The sequence below is a fragment of the Aspergillus pseudotamarii genome (assembly GCF_009193445.1).
Source record: "Aspergillus pseudotamarii strain CBS 117625 unplaced genomic scaffold BDV38scaffold_19, whole genome shotgun sequence".
Taxonomy (NCBI): Eukaryota; Fungi; Ascomycota; class Eurotiomycetes; order Eurotiales; family Aspergillaceae; genus Aspergillus; species Aspergillus pseudotamarii.
Window position 1 is genome coordinate 169581 of NW_022475033.1, and position 16329 is coordinate 185909.

General features: G+C 49.1%; 5 protein-coding genes across 5 annotated transcripts; 3 read left to right on the plus strand and 2 right to left on the minus strand.

Annotated features, from left to right (window-relative positions):
* The first annotated feature begins 1352 nt into the window (after positions 1-1352).
* BDV38DRAFT_60055 (amino acid permease GAP1) lies at positions 1353-3662 on the plus strand. Its single transcript, XM_032063613.1, has 3 exons — positions 1353-1765; positions 1846-2263; positions 2332-3662. The coding sequence occupies exons 1-3, from the start codon at positions 1477-1479 to the stop codon at positions 3392-3394; spliced, it is 1770 nt and encodes a 589-aa protein (XP_031914834.1). The 5' UTR covers positions 1353-1476; the 3' UTR covers positions 3395-3662.
* Positions 3663-4294: 632 nt separating this feature from the next.
* On the plus strand, positions 4295-7436 carry BDV38DRAFT_60057 (GTPase-activating protein RGD2). Its single transcript, XM_032063614.1, has 5 exons — positions 4295-4691; positions 4751-5894; positions 5950-6045; positions 6100-6285; positions 6344-7436. Exons 1-5 carry the CDS (start codon positions 4461-4463, stop codon positions 7348-7350), a joined length of 2664 nt encoding a protein of 887 aa, XP_031914835.1. The 5' UTR covers positions 4295-4460; the 3' UTR covers positions 7351-7436.
* A 465-nt stretch (positions 7437-7901) lies between these two features.
* Positions 7902-10241, minus strand: BDV38DRAFT_60044 (AAA family ATPase CDC6). The gene is made up of 2 exons (XM_032063612.1): positions 10049-10241; positions 7902-9961 (listed from the first exon to the last, which is right to left on the minus strand). The coding sequence occupies exons 1-2, from the start codon at positions 10098-10100 to the stop codon at positions 8055-8057; spliced, it is 1959 nt and encodes a 652-aa protein (XP_031914836.1). The 5' UTR covers positions 10101-10241; the 3' UTR covers positions 7902-8054.
* Positions 10242-10846: 605 nt separating this feature from the next.
* On the plus strand, positions 10847-12492 carry BDV38DRAFT_270311 (DNA-protein crosslink repair co-factor UBX5; the record flags this gene model as incomplete). Its single annotated transcript, XM_032057131.1, has 2 exons — positions 10847-11342; positions 11405-12492. The coding sequence occupies 2 exons, from the start codon at positions 10847-10849 to the stop codon at positions 12490-12492; spliced, it is 1584 nt and encodes a 527-aa protein (XP_031914837.1).
* Positions 12493-13902: 1410 nt separating this feature from the next.
* Positions 13903-16218, minus strand: BDV38DRAFT_60110 (cytochrome P450). Its single transcript, XM_032063615.1, has 6 exons — positions 15873-16218; positions 15669-15784; positions 15094-15585; positions 14410-15021; positions 14175-14344; positions 13903-14109 (listed from the first exon to the last, which is right to left on the minus strand). The coding sequence occupies exons 2-6, from the start codon at positions 15747-15749 to the stop codon at positions 13953-13955; spliced, it is 1512 nt and encodes a 503-aa protein (XP_031914838.1). The 5' UTR covers positions 15750-15784; positions 15873-16218; the 3' UTR covers positions 13903-13952.
* Positions 16219-16329: the final 111 nt, after the last annotated feature.

A 16329-nucleotide genomic window follows, 5' to 3' on the forward strand; every position in this document is an offset into this window, starting at 1 on the left:
AACGCTGATAAACTGATAATGGCTAGATAATGAGGTACTTACCAGATTGGGGAGATAAGCTCCCAGCATACTCCGTACTTAGTAGTACCTAATACAATAGATGGGCACTTTAGACACACGACTCCACTTATTAAATCATCTTGACGGCAGCTAAAATGAGAAGAAATTAACTTTTCTTTTCATTTTTCTTTTTTTTTTTTTCCTGCTCGGAATATAATATTTAGAATTAATGCCAACAACCACCAAACCATAACCGCTTTCACTCGGACCTGCCGCCAAGTGACTTTCTTGGTAAATCAAGCTCAAGTACAAACTCGTATGAGAATTCAATCACGCGATCCAGTTCACAGTCTCTGCTGACCCAAGAATGAGAGATCCCGGTCGGCGGCCCGGTGGCGTTGAAAGTTACTTGATGGCGAAGTACATACTTCACTGTCGTACGGGAAGCAACCATGTTCCTTGCTCGCTGAGCCGCTCGAGTAGCCTACGAATTCAGACCCCCCTGGGATGAGTTGGCAAGTAAGAGGGGGGATGAGGAAAGAAGGAAAAGAAAGGAAGGAAGAAAGATTTTGGATTAATTTATTTTGGCATGAACCCTGTATGTCGGTTACCTGCCGACCTGTAGTAGTACATCCGTACTTATTCGTTCTTCCGTATCCCCACCAAGATAAACATGGATGTACGACCTAAGGCGGGTTCAAAACCCAGGTTCGGTTAGTCCCTAATTCATTGCCTCTTGAGTTAAGAACAGTCCTTGGGTCGCATGAAATTCCCGCAAATCCGGACTTATCGATACGGTCAAGTAATGGTAATGATAATCCAAATTAAATGCAATCAGCCCGCTATCAGGACCCTCGTCCATTGGGCCAACTTAAGGTTTCCCCGTACTGCACTTGCATCCACTAAATTGTCCGGTTCCAGATCCTCCCTCCTACTCTCTTTCCAGGAAGCCACATGGACTAGACCCAGAACTGCAAATCGGCATGTCCGCGCTGCCATGACTTCTCCTCCCTCTCTACGGAGTACTCGTAGATAATAGGCTAATGCTGCGGAACCCTTCCCAGGTGGTAGTAGTAAGTAACAGGTGGTGTGAATCAGTCCATGGAGTTTGATTCTCTAACCCCCCCTCCCTTCTCTCCTCAATAATAATATTTATTTTATTTACCTTCCGTCTAATTTGTTTAATATAAATAACCCAGTAAGCCCACCTCGTCATTATTCGGTGTAGTGCTTCTCCTTTATAGAGTCACGCATTTCCCTCCCGCTTCTCTCGGTCAGCAAGCTTTCTTTCCTAAGCGGTCGCCGCCCTAGGTACTCATACTCTCTTAGGGCTTAGACACTTTCATCCTTTCTCGTTTACCCTTTCCCCCCCCCTCCCTTTCCGTTGAGTAGCATATTCCTTGTTCCTACTACAATCCTTCCATTGTTTTGAATTCATCGCTGGCCTCCTGAAGAGGGAAACTCAGGTAGTTCATCATGGAGAAGGACGAAATCGAGACCAAGGCCGAGCCCCGAGGAGCGGCCTTCGAGTCTCCGCCGCCTCTGTATGGAGAAAGCGAGCCAACGCAGGCGGGTCTTGGTCGGAGGATATGGGACAGTTTCAAAAGGGATCCAAATGCCCATGTTACAGGCGACCATGCTTCCTCCGGTGCAGATGGGAAGTCCTTTGATATCGAAAACGCTGCGCAGAAAACTGCTAGCTCACCCTTACAACGTAGCCTCAAGGGCCGTCATCTGCAGATGATTGCTATCGGTGGTTCTATCGGTATGCGCAGATCATTCCATCATGCTGTCCCAAACTATAAAGTGGTTCTAGTTCTGACCCCCCCCTCTCGACGTTACTAGGTACTGGTCTTTTTGTCGGATCCGGAAAAGTCTTGGCCACGGGTGGCCCGGCGTCGGTTCTCATTGCTTATGCTTTAATCGGGTGCATGCTTTACTGCACCGTACACGCACTTGGTGAAATGGCAGTTCTTTTCCCCGTCGCTGGTTCATTTGCGCACTACTCGACTCGATTCATTGATCCGGCATGGGGTTTCGCTATGGGTTGGAACTATGCGTTGCAATGGCTCGTCGTACTGCCACTGGAAATTGTAGCTGCGTCGATCACTGTCGATTATTGGCAGTCCGATATCTCTAACGCTGCATGGGTCGCAATCTTCTGGGTATTGATTGTGTCAATCAACTTGTTCGGCGTCAGGGGATACGGTGAGGCTGAGTTTGTCTTCTCACTCATCAAGGTCGTTGCTGTGATTGGCTTTATGTAAGTGTCCCGTCCAAATAACTTCCCCATCGTTCATTACCTGGAACAGCAGAACTGACGTATGTTAGAATCCTCGGCATTATCCTGAACTGCGGTGGAGGTCCCAAGGGCGGGTATATCGGTGGACGATATTGGCACACGCCCGGTGCTTTCCATAATGGGTTCAAAGGTCTTTGCAGTGTCTTCGTCAACGCTGCGTTTGCCTTTGCGGGAACCGAGCTCGTCGGTTTGGCTGCAGCTGAGACCGCTAACCCTCGGAAATCGCTCCCAACGGCTGTCAAGCAGGTGTTCTGGCGTATCTGTCTCTTCTATATTGTATCACTCACCCTGGTCGGCCTTCTTGTTCCCTGGAACGACGAACGACTTCTAGATGGGAGCTCCAGTGCTGACGCTAAAGCGTCCCCATTTGTCATTGCCATCAACAATGCTGGTATCTCCGTGCTAGACTCTATCATGAACGTTGTTATCATGATTGCAGTCTTATCTGTGGGTAACTCGTCAGTTTATGGCTCCTCTCGTACCCTTGCAGCCCTTGCCGAGCAGGGGCAGGCCCCCAAGTTCCTGTCATACATTGATCGCAAGGGTCGTCCCCTCTGGGCAATTCTAATTGCCTCTGCCCTCGGTTTGCTCAGTTTCTTGGCTGCCTCGGACAAACAAGAAGTGGCTTTTGAGTGGATGATGGCCATATCGGGTCTCTCGTCTATCTTCACCTGGGGTTCGGTTTGTTTGGCGCACATTCGCTTCCGCAGTGGCTGGAAGGCTCAGGGCCACAGTCTTAAAGAACTCGCTTTCCAATCCCAACCGGGAGTTATCGGCTCCTGGGTCGGCTTCTTGTTCAACTGTCTCGTTCTAGTCGTGCAGTTCTGGGTTGGTTTCGCGCCAATCGGTTATAGCGAGATGACTGCTGGTGCACTTGTTGAGGCCTGGTTTTCCGTATACCTAGCTGCTCCAGTTGTCCTACTCTTTTATATCCCTTATAAGATCTGGTTCAGGACGCCGTTTATCCGGGCCAAGGACATGGATTTGCAAACCGGGCGTCGCGATCTCGATCTTCAGTACTTGATCGAGCAGGAACGAGCCGAACAGGCAGAATGGCCTGCATGGAAGAAGGTGTATAAATTCTTCTGTTAGCATTAGGGGGTTTCATGATTATTTATTTTGTTTCACAGGCTTGAAATTCACATGCTGATCTCCACTGTACGATTATGATTAATGTGCCTATATTCTGACTCTGATAACCTAATCTCATGGACTTGACACTGGTCTTAGGATATATAATTGTCGTAAGCCTCGTCAAAACCCATTGCCTGGCCTCCTTGCCTGGGAATCATCCATGCGACCGCTGAGACAGTTATGCTAAGCTTTTGAATTGTTGATGTTGACACAGTCATTCTCCAGTCTTGGCATGTTTGTATCTGGAGAACGTTCCAGACTACTATAGGTAAAGCTGATACTGGCCGTATGGATGGTTGTAATGAATGTCTCCTCACGCTATTTGTAGTGGCCCACAAACCGCGTATTCTACCGTAATTACAGTGTCATACCTTTCTAAAATCTGGCCAAGCGTGTAATATTTCACGATGCACCCAAAAATAGCCGCCCAACTGAGACACGTGAGGCTGAGGTGGTTGTGGACTAGGTTGTCTCACAACGGTAAATTACACTCATGGAGCCGGAGCGACGTTTTCCTCTCAGATCTCCGCCAGCAAAGAAATCATCTTCCCCTGTTGTTCATCCATCCCGTCCTTTAGAGCATTGGTGTCCTCTACCCTCACTCGGAGTTTGCATTCTCTTTGTGCTTGTTGGTATTTACGATTATCACCTTCCTAGGGTCCTTCTTTCTCGGCATCTGTTCGCTTCTTAGCCGCCCTCGCATAAGTAGATCCTCCGGTGCCTATGTTTGCTCGCAGCCGGTCTAAGCCACGGAAAGGATTCGTTGTCACTCCTCATTTGAAACAGGCGCTGTGAACGAGGCTGGTCACTCTTTGTTTATTCACCGCCCGCGCAACTGCCCTTTCCTTGCGAACATACCCAACCTAAGCGTGGTGGCTGGTTTCTAATTAGTGGCTTTGTTGGCGACTGAGGTCATTCATTTTCCTAGGTTCTGATGCTATTCTGAGATACCCTTACCTAATCCACAGTGACCGTTCATTTCTTTTTCGATTTCCACAGGTCGCATCCTCGAGGAACCGCCACTATGTCCGGTTTTGCGGCTTCATTCTGGACGCCGGACTACGCTACTGGCCTGGGGGTTCTTTATGGGAAGCTCCAGCAAGGCGTTGTCGAAAACAAGCAAATCATTACAATCGCGTCTATGCGTGCCGATGCGGAAGATCAATATGGCGCCCGGTTAGGGGATATTGCGCCGACCGTGGATCGGTTGACGGGAGCAGGGTTTGCAAAGGATGATGGGGCAAGCGTGAAGAAGGTAGGTCAACACCGACCATGGCTGGTGCTACGTATGCTAAGTTTCTGGGCGACGTGAAGGCATATGAAGGTGTCCGCACCGAGATGGTCGAAGCGGCCAAGAATCACCAGAAGATTGCTTCGAACATTCGCGAATTAGTTGTCTCACCTTTCCGTCGTTGGTGCGACCAGCATGAGGCACGAATCCAGAATTCACACGACGACCTTCAGGCCCGTATCAAAGAACACACAAAACAGGCAGACTTGGTCAAGAAACTGCGGAGCCACTATTTCAACAAATGCCGCGTGGTGGAAGATTTGGAGGAAGAGAATAAGCTCGCCTTCCAGGCTCCGGAGGCTAGTCCGCCAGTCAAAGCGCCTCCCAAGATCGTACTTCCGGAGGAGGCAGAGGAGGAAGAGCCTATGGAGATCGGCGATCACGTCTACACACCCGAGGGTCTCAAGCAGCTGTTGGTGCACATACTGGAGAACATCAAGATGGGAGATGTCAAGGTGCCCATCATCGGCACTTATCAGAATACATCGACCGGTGCCGACATTGTGGAATACACACAGAAACACATGAATGCCACCAGTGTCAGCTATGCGGAAAGGATCGGGCAGGATCTCGTCGACAATGGCTTGCTCCGGTTGGTGGGTAACATGGGTAGCACATTCGCTAATAGCAGCAAGATGCGATATCAATGGCGCCCCAAGGTGTTCCAGATCACTGGCATCCCCGAAAAGAAGACGCCTCTCTTGCGTGTAACATCAATGGCGAACAGCGAGGACGGTAGCGAGTCCCCGATATCTACCGTCTCGGAAATGTTGGCAGGCTGGAACCCTCTCAACAACGCTCATCCGAATGAGACGCCGGCGGAGAAACTGCGCAGAGAAGCGCGCGAGGCTGATGAACGGTACAAGGTTGCTGTGCGGAAGCTGGACCAGATCAGATGCAAACTCGAGGAAGAGATCGTGGAGAATCTCCGGTTTATGGAACAGTGTGAGCTGGACCGGCTTAAGGCGATCAAGGCAGTTGTCCTCGATTTCTCCGGTGCAATCAGCAATGTCATCCCCAATCTGCAGAGCACAGTGGATCATATGATGCTTTACCAGGAGACCATTCAGCCTCTTGGAGATCTACGGTATCTTCTTGAAAATTACCGGACCGGAGGTTTCGTACCTCGCGTCCAAGCATATGAAAACTACTATGGTTCTGTCGAAGGTATGATATCGTCAATAGGTCTTGTATAAGTTGGACAATAACTGACCCGTCCCAGATCAGAACTTCGGCGTGGACCTTGAGGCCCGAGCAAGAGCTGATCGCAAACGAGTCCCTGTCCTGGTTACTACGCTGTTGACCTATCTCGATAATCGTAAGATCATAGCTGTCCCTGACTTCAAAGATCGGCATTAACGGAATACTATAGGCTACCCGGACCTTGAGGGTGATGAGGCACGACGTGCTATCTGGCTTTATGATGTCCCTCTGGCAGCTACTCACCACCTTCGCAATGTTTTGAACAACAGCAAGGCAGATTACCAGGAAGTCCTAGAGAAATATGAGGTTCCCATTGTTGCAAGCGTGTTGAAATTGTATCTTCTTGAGTTGCCAGGTTCGTACGACCTTTACCTCAACACATCGGAGATCTGTGCTGACTGGCTTTTTCATAGATTCCCTTGTTTCTTCCCAAGTTTACGAAATCATTAAGACCATTTATTCTACCACCGCTCATGAGACGACGGAGGAAGGCCGGATCAAGGTCTTGCAAAGCACACTTGGCCAGCTCCGTCTCAATAACATTGCTACGCTTGACGCTGTTATGACCCATTTTACGCGCCTGATAGACCTCACATCTGCCGACGAGGCTTACATTTCTGCACTTGCGCAAGCACTGTCTCCTTGCATTCTTCGCCCACGTGTTGAGAGCAGCCTTACCATGAATGAGCGTCACAGCTACCGTCTCATCCGTGACCTTTTCGCTCACAAGGATGCAATCTTTGGAGAATTGAAACGCCAGTCTAGCGCTCTCGGGGTCACAGGTTCCATCAGCCGCCCCCGTGCCATTAGCACGGATGAGAGTAACCGTCGTGCAGCTATGGAAGCTCGAGCTCGTGCCATTGTGGATCGCACTCGGGCCAACAGCCCAGCTCCTCCTCGGAAGCATAGACGGGATCGCTCTAGCGGTCCCTCGGAGGCAGGCCGCTTCCCAGTCAATGTCTCCAGCCCGACTGAGAGGCGAACGGTCACCCGTAACAGCCTGGACGTCCCTAGCAGCAACAGCTCACCGACCGCTCAGGAACAACTATCAAATGTGAACATCAACGCTGCCACTGAGGCTGCGGCTACTGAGGCTACTCCCAACGGCACATCCAGTGATTCCTCGGTCTCGGCTACTGCTAACGAAACTCCCTCCTCCGGCACTTCGACCCCCCCACCAATGGCGGCGGTAACAGCACCAGAGGACTCTCCTACCCCTACTCCTACTCCAGCAGCCGATGTCGAGAAGCGCGCTTCCATCACTCGCGCCTCATTTACCCGCAAGCCCGGTCTCGGTAACCGATCCAGCTTCCCCGTCATCCCAAGCGGGGAATCCGGGACGGATAGCAAGCGCAACAGCTTGGCCGACAGCGAACCCAAGGGCGTAACCCTGGAAGACAAGCCAATGGATGACGACTAAACGTATTATCTGCCAAAGCGAAGCAAAAGAATGACTACCATCACCCCAAAAACCGCAAGAAAGAATCCAGAAAACGAAAACAACAGTATAACCTCAGGAGGGAAATATATGTATGTAGTCGACATCACTCAGACTTTCAGCAGGCCTTGTTAGTCGAGATCGATGTACGACAATGGAAGTTGCGATATACTCATCATGTTGTTTTTCAAAGCCCTTCTTTCACCATTTGTTTTCTTTACTATTCAAGTATAAATCATACCATCCCATTCGCTATTATTTCGCATACCCCTCGAAATGTTTTCTCATGTATGTTTTATCCTTTTTTGATTCTATTTGTCCCTTTGTATGCATAAAGTATCTACCTCCCATTTTGTGTTGCTTATTGGTTTGCGCGCTTTCGCAACATCATCTTCTCAGCGACCCGACTGGAATCGATTGTATAGTTGTTTCAGTTTTCGATTAGTCGATAGCTTATTCATATGTAGAGACGTGTTCGCGATTTATGACACCTTATGTATAACTCATATTGTCTTATTCTCAGTAACATTATGATCGTATCTATATAAACTATACAGCGCTATGTGCGAATGCTATGGTAAACGCTAGACAAATAATGCACCCCTGGATCCAACACTAGTGCAAACGATTGACGACAAAAATTTATCCAATAAACTCCATCTGTGTGGTACGGTTCATTATACATATCACAGCCCTTGGCCCGTGAGCAGCCGTCTGAGGATGCCCTCTCCTGGGCCAGAAAGCTGGGTTTCGATCTCTTTCTGGGACACGAAACAAACCAGGCCTTGTTCGTCCATGGCTCTGCTGGGGGTCATGGGCCCACTCATCGACTTAGAGGGAGAGCGCCTGATGTTCGAACCACCAGCAACTGTGCCGCCTCGACCCTTGCCTTGGTACTCTCCAACCAGTCCTAGAGTCTCCAAGTTGCTAAGTACATCTCTGAACTCGGTGGCTGTAAGTGGGTGGAGGATATTATCCTTCCGGCATAGAGTACAGTAGGTATCGAAGATTTGCTTGATTGTTGGGGCCGAATGCTTGGTCTTCGAGGGTGTGCCTGGGAATTCCCCTTCACGTCGTTTACGGTCGAGCGCAATCAATGCACAAATGGCCGCTTTTTGCTGAAGGTTGATGCCTTGAAGTCGTTGGACAGTCCCTTGTCCAAATGTGGCCGAAGTGATGCGTGCAACATGGGCAATGCTGGCCCGTGGTGCAGTAAGTATTGTATATGCTGATGTAAGATTTTGCTTTGGTTTGGGGGATGAGAGATTGTTATTCTCAACAAGTATTGTTTTAGATGGGCTCTCCGGGTTCTCGTTCTGTTTTTCAAGTTTCTGTAGTGTTTCTTGCTCGATGAGATCGATAGCGCGCTTGATGAGCTCAAAAGCCTTTCGCAGATCGCCGGTCTGCGATGCGACTTTCTTCGAGCATAACGTTATAGCTGCCGGTTGGACGAAGGGAATGAATTTTGGATCATCGCACTGGCCAGGAGAGAGCAGCGAGCGGAGACGTTCAGTGACTACGTTGGCGATCTGACCAGCGTTGTAGGGCAAGAAAGGGAGTAAACGGGGTTTCAGGTTCTTTGCCTTGAGCTGTGGCAATGCACGGTCGGTCAAATCTAGCGCGTTGGCAATTCCGATAAGCATGAGCTTGGATTTTCCTTGCAATGACCACTCGAACAGAGACTGCAGGATACCCGCATCAGCTGTAAGGAGATGGTCTATTTCATCCAATGAAATCAGAAACATCTCATCCTGCTTTTTATTGGACGTGAACATGGCTTTTAGCCTCTCCGCCTCACTCTTCTTGAAAATCTGCTGATCGTCGCAAAGATCTTCGATGAGCTTGCTATAGACATCTCGAGCACCTCGCATGCTTGCACAATTGACATGCGTGACCTTCACGGAGCCTAGATCAAGCTCATCACACACTTCTTTGACCATGGCACTTTTGCCCGTCCCAGGAGGACCACTGACATACAGACAACCACCTCGCCGTGATTGCAGACCATCTTGTATGAACGAGGCTAGTTTTTCCCGTTCCGCTTCCCGGCCAACAAGGCGACCCGAGTTTGCGCCCCGGGCAAACAATTGTCTGGCTTGAGTATAGATCGTTTGTGTGGTTTGTGTGGCTTGTGGCGTTAACGTCTGTCGAGGGGTACGCGGGGTTAACGAGATTCCTCCGACCTGAACCCGGTGTCTTGGTGTTATAGGCGGCGAGTCAAGGGCGTCCCGGTATCTGGATTTTGAAGGAGTCTTGAATTCGACTGGTGTCGTATTCTCATCTGTAGTTGCCGGTTGAGTATCGGCGCACTTCCCCGTCGATAAGTCTCTATTGATTGATGTTGAGGAACGGAGACGTGATTGTGCCTTTGTAGGAGATGGCGCTCCGTGTTCCGGCTCTTCATCCTTCACACATCCATTTCTATCTGAGACGTCCTTGGACTTGGCATCATCTTCCTGTTGGTAGGCACTGCCACCCCTTGTCTTTGACCGCAGTTGGCGTGTTGTCGGTGCAGACGGTGCATTCTCTTCTTGAAGGATGCGAGGCGGTTGTGTTCGGCGCTTACTGGCACTGCGCACTGGTAGCACTGGCACTAATACCAATTAGTTAGCATGGGTCAGGTTCAATAACGCCCGAGGAAGGAGAGAGTGAAGGATATCTCAATGTCGCGCAATCGTACCTCCTACTTCAAGAGTGTTCCGTTGGCGCTTGCCGAGAACTGAAGCAGTCATTGTGAGCGCTCGAGGCTATCGCTGGCCGCTGGGGAAGGAACAGATGTGAAGGAGAAAATATGAATAGGCAAGTACGAAGGAGGTGGTAGTAGTAGACATAAAAGTAATAGGTCGCTACTAGGTCTAGAGGTTCGATGACAGGTACTTGGCAGGCTATGGACTATGCCTCAACCAGGCATAATTGGCCCGTGAGGTCCGTTTCATTCGCGCCGCCTTCACGCGTTTTTCCACCTCGCGTCACGCGTCCTCCAATGCCCCGAAAAAGGAAAATCACATGGGTGTAACTACGGCGCGGTGGAAAAGCCAATAACGCAATCCTTGGTGCGCGCGTAAAGACCGCTTATCCCCGCGGTGGCGGAGAATCTGATTATCCAAGTCCCAAATCCACCAAGCAAAGTGCGTCACTCGGTTCTACCTGATGATGTGGGCCAGTTCTACAAAGCTATATTTCAGATCATTCCGTTGGAGCCAGTGATCACGCTAAGTGACAAAAAGCTCGTATGTTGAGTTAATCCCTCTTACCAGATAACTTCGATCCTTGTTAATTAAGACTTCGGTAGCTTTTTATTCACTGAGCAAGTACAGGTCATTATTTGGTGTTTGCAGCTGTTTGCATCACATTCGTCACAAGTCTCAATACACTAAATCTTGTGGGATAGCTCCTTCTGTCACAACAAGTTAACCCCCCGCTCATCTTCCTCAAATACTCACCGTCGTCGCATCCTTTCGCAAGCATTCTGCCCGCTATGAACGACGATGTGGTGGCTCAGTTCACCGAGATCACGGGCTCGAGCCCTGAGCTGGCCACTCAGTATCTCCACTTAGCCGATTACAATATTGAACAAGCTATGCAACTTTATTTCGAAAACGGCGGCGCACCATTAACTGATGAGCCCATACCATCTACATCAGGTACTCCGGGAGCTCGACCTGCCGCAGGCGATAGTGGGGCTGTACATGTCGGCTCTGATGACGAGGTCACTGTTGACGAAGCGCGATCTACCCCTCGACACCAAGCGCCACAGAATTCTACCTATGAAGATGATGAGGCCATGGCTCGGCGTCTCCAGGAGGAAATGTACGGCGGTGGGGGAGGTGGAGGAGCAGCAGTTGAAGATGATGGTGTGCGTGCTCCGATGGCTCGCACAACAGAAACACTCGTAGGCCCAGATGCGGACTTCGACGATGGCGATATGCACACAAGCATACTAGGTCAATTGCGTGCCCGCCAGCAGCGAAGCAGTCAGTATTCCCATGTCGTCGGCACCCTTTCACGTTCGCCAGCTAACCTTAGGATTTGCTAGATCGACCTGGCATCTTCAATCAGAGGGACACCTCTTCGATATGGACAGGGGAAGACGATGCCACACGTCGCCAGAGGCTTTCAGAAGCAACTGGGGGTGCGTCTGATGCTTCGAGTAAATCGAATATGCTTGCCGAAATGTACCGTCCGCCTTTTGAGATCATGTCACGACTTCCATGGGACATAGCCCGTCAGGAAGGCCGTGAGAATGAGAGGTGGTTGCTGGTCAATATACAAGATCCCTCCATCTTTGACTGCCAGCTGCTGAACAGGGACTTGTGGAAGGACGCTGGAATCCGAGACACTATCAAAGAACACTTCCTCTTTTTGCAGTACTCTAAAGACGACCCACGAGCTGCGCCGTACCTACAATACTATTTTCAAGCGAGCGACGTTTCCGACAACTACCCCCATATTGCCATTGTCGATCCACGTACCGGCGAACAGATGAAGGTGTGGTCCGGGCCGCCTGTGGTGAAGGCCGCAGAGTTCCTGATGCAGCTGCATGAATTTCTGGACCGTTACAGTCTTAAGCACAATGTGCGGAACCCAGTGGCCAAGCGGAAACCAGAGAAGGAGAAGAGCATCGATGCTATGACGGAAGAGGAGATGATGGAATTGGCAATGAAAAATAGTCTTGGTGGAGATCCCTCTCAAGCTCAGAAATTGGAAGATCCTGACGATTTGACTCGGAGTGTCGAGGATGTGAAAGGCAAAGGCCGAGCAGCCGATACTGAGGACATCAGCATGGGTGAAGCAGATCAAGGCGGAAAGAGCGAAGCTGAAACTTCTCCGTTCGCCTCGATTCCAGATGATAAGCCTCACACCGAGCCCCCCGCCGACCCGGCTACGACTACACGCATTCAGTTCCGCCATCCATCCGGAAGAGTAATCCGACGCTTCGCTCTGAAGGACCCCGTCCGAAGAATCTACGAATGGCTTAAGGCCGAACCTCCGTTGCCAGATAAAGCGGGTGTCGAGTTCGAGCTCAACTCGCTAGGTCACAATCTGCTTGACTCGCTTGACAACAGCGTGGAAGATGCGGGCTTGAAGAATGGTACAGTAATGATAGGATACGTTGAAGAGTAAATGCACATGAATGAGGATATGATATCTGCATTTGATGAGGCGTTGGGTTCGGAGACTTATGAACCGGCTGGTCATGGGCTCAAGGGAAGTTACATTTTACACCGTGGATTCTCACTTAGATAGGGAGGCATTATTGCCTAGGTTAGAATTGTTTTCTTTCCAGTTTCCTTAGTCCCTTCCTAATTTGTCCTGTGTTTATTGGACAATCTACTACACATCCTGTTACGAAAGGGAGCTAGGAGGAGATAGCAGGCACGGCCACTAGATGGCAGCATTCTGCAATTATTGCCTGTATAGGATCAATTATGAATAAGGAAAGAGAAGAATCTGCTATGAGCCTCTGTGCATATTAATACACGTTTCCAGAGGCTGGAAAGCCATTTATAAACTTCTCTGGGGTACATTAACCCTAATTCGATCGGTGGTCCATAAAAAACAAAATTTCTTAACCTGGTATGGAGCTTGTTAAGTGGCACAGGTTAGTTAACTATGCCATTATTGTCGTAATAAGAATAGCTGCCATAAAAGTGTCTAAAAACATGATTGAAATATTTCCGTAACAGTTGATCCGGAGCTGCGAAGCTATTCGCCTTGAACAGATAACTGGACCTTCTGGAGAACATTGCTACAACTATAATATAGTAACCTGAGTGCATGTTATCCTCCTAAATTAACCACAGACATATCCAATCTTTCCCCCTTCCTTCATATACAGGGACACAGCATAACTGAGTATTCATAGCTGAGGTAGGTATATATGATGTTCCCTTCTGCACCAAATCACCGAGACACATTTGTGCTAATTGTTTAATGGGCTTTTTCTCCCGTTCATCCCCCTGTGCATCGCTTGCAGAGGGCTTTGTTATAGGTTCTTCGGTGATTGCTAGGAAGGGCGACTCGAAACCTACAAAGAGGATTTCTGCAGTCTAGAGGACTATCATCAAGTCCCCATGGGGATCGACAGTATGAGTTGCTCTGTTCATGATGGTGGCTTTGCGCGAAGTAACAGAGGTCTATCCTGGGTTGGCAGAAGGAAAGAGAGAGGGTTGACTAGAGTGAGATGCCAATGGAAGGGTCTGATGATGAATGGAAGAGCGCTTCAATGTTTGTTAAATGCACCTGCTTTTTCGTAAGGCGCTCATCCGGTCTTAAATTTTCGACATCATCTAAGCACTTTCGAACTACGGAGTACTTCTTTCCACTCTACGGATTGGTTTGCGAGCTTTCCAACTTCCCTTGTGGAAATCAACCAATGCTATTTTTGGCTAACAGACTTACTATCGACATTAGGGGCATGAAATCAACTAGTTCACTATATTCCATTACAGGCCTGAGGTTATACTACACCTACCATGGATAGCTTGTGGCCTTTTGGCTGGATTTGTCGCTAATACTGGACTTTTCACAAAAATGAACACCTCCAGCGCAAAGGGTTGGCAACTAGTACGAGACCTCTGCGACTATGGTTTCCTAGGCAAAACTTTGACCTTGAGTTCCGGCTTCTCCCATAGGTTGTACACTCGTTGCTTATCCCAGCCCTTCGAAGCTGGACAAAGCTCCAGATCAAAGTTCCAGAGCACCAAAGCCAAGAGCAGGCGCATTTCCATATATGCAAGACTACTGTTTGTCAGCTGGCGTCAAACAGTACGGTGCAGTATCAGCAATTCAGGGAAATTACGTACTTTCGGCCAATGCAATTGCGAGGTCCAACATGGAACGGCTGCAAGGCATTTTTGTGATCGTTCTCGAATCCTGGCGCATTACCTAACCATCGTTCGGGGATATACTCATTAGGACGTACAAAGTTTCGGGGAGAACGGTAGGTCGCCCAGTGTGTCATGCGAATGGCAGTCTGTATCTTGTCAATCGGTTGTTCCCAAGACACTAACTGAGTAACCCAGTCGGTCAATTTCATACATTCTGGGGCACTGGCCGACCATTTATCACCTCTACATTAGATCCCGTGTTCCGCGGCAATCCATCGGCCACAGGAGGATAAACACGCAACGCTTCATTCAGGCAAGCGAGAAGATAATGAAGCTTGTTTATGCTGACGAAAGAAATTTTATCAGCGGAATCGAACTCGCTCCGGACTTCCTTCACTGCCTTTTGCAGCTTTTCTGGGTTGTTAAGAAGGTGAAACGTAACACCGCACAGCAAGGAGGCAGTTGTCTCGCTGCCCGCAACGATCAATGTCTGTACCGTTGATTGATATTCCGGATCGGTCACACCGCTGTCAGGCTTAAGGAGATTGGCGACCAGGTCATTTCGACCGTCATGGATGGTCTTCCGATAATTTGCCTTCTCTCGGGTTAGGGCTTGCTGCTCAATTTTACGGCGTTGGAAGCTCTTCGGAATAAACCTTCTGATGACCGGGCTTAGCCAGGGCCAGAACTGGGTGCATCGAACGAACACATTGTAACGGATGCTGTCGAATATTATGCTCACCCAGGGGTGAAAATCAGAGCTTCGAAGACAATTAAAGGATTCTCCGAAGACCAGTTGACCCATGACATCGAATGTAAAATACTAATCTAAATTTAGTCCAACGGAGCAAAACGTTACCATGATACCGAGGGACGGAATCAAATCAGTACCCACATTGTACCAACGGGTGAAGTCCACAGCATTCTCCTTCTGCCCATTGGCCTGAGTGCTCAGGTAGCTAATCATTAGCTCCGCGTAGTTTCGTATAGTGTCCTCTTGTTCTCTCATCGATTTCTCAGAGAATCCATGTGACATCTGTCTTCGAAGGTATCCATGGCGGTCCCGGGGGGCGCGAAAGACACCTTCCGGGCCAGATAGTGTACTTGAATAGAAGCTTGGATCTTTTGGAATCTCCGACTTTCCAGGACGATGACCGTAAATCTCGTTCCAACCATCTGGGTGGATATACGAGAGCTCATCAGGAGCCACCCGGACTACATCACCATACCTGAGGTGAAGCTCGTGAATGGCAAATGGCAAAGAACCATTTGCACAATGCCAGGCATACCAGAGCCTAGTGGCTGCAGCGAGCCGAGGCCCAGGATAGTTCGACAGTGGATGGAAGAACACATTGTACGACCACGAGGCAATAACTGCAAGGGAAACCTACAATGCTCGTGTCAGGTGAAAGGCTCACAGGATGTCTACTACTAAGATAAGCAATAGCAATGTAGGGTAAGCTATCGTACCAAAGCGACAGCTCCACCTATAAACTCGAAGGCCCCCGCAGGGCTTAGAATGAATGCCAAGGGGTTGGTAGCCAACATCATAGTTGATATTTATAGTAAGATCCGTTTGGCAGATACTACTAGAGTTCAGACCAGAGGGTCAAAGGATCAGTAGACTGACGCCTCTCGCGGATGGGGGGGCCTTAATATACAAATGCAACACACCTTCACGTTCTGTTCATATCGGAATTTACTAGAGTTTTATCCTGCATGACGGGTTCACAGTGCTCCTGCATAATCCAACAATCGGCAAGGAAATTCCGAGATGTTCATATAACTGGCACAGCAATCCCCGCCTTTTGAGGGGTAAGGTACATATATTGGGAGATCTGCCGTTCCTCAGAATATTTCTATTTTTGAATGGCTATTACTTATGATACAATTTGCGTATGGGCATTACTGAGTATGAGCCACAGAAACCTTATATGACATAATTTTCTGCAGATCGTATGGGTGATTACTGAGATAAATAAAGGCTATCATTGCTCTACCTATTACCTACTTCTAATAGGTCCGGGTAAAAATAGCCCTACTTCTTAGGAGCTTGCGTTGTACGTGTATATGGCAGACGAGCTGCCGAATAACAATTAAGAATGTTCCAACATCCGCGCTCACATAGCCT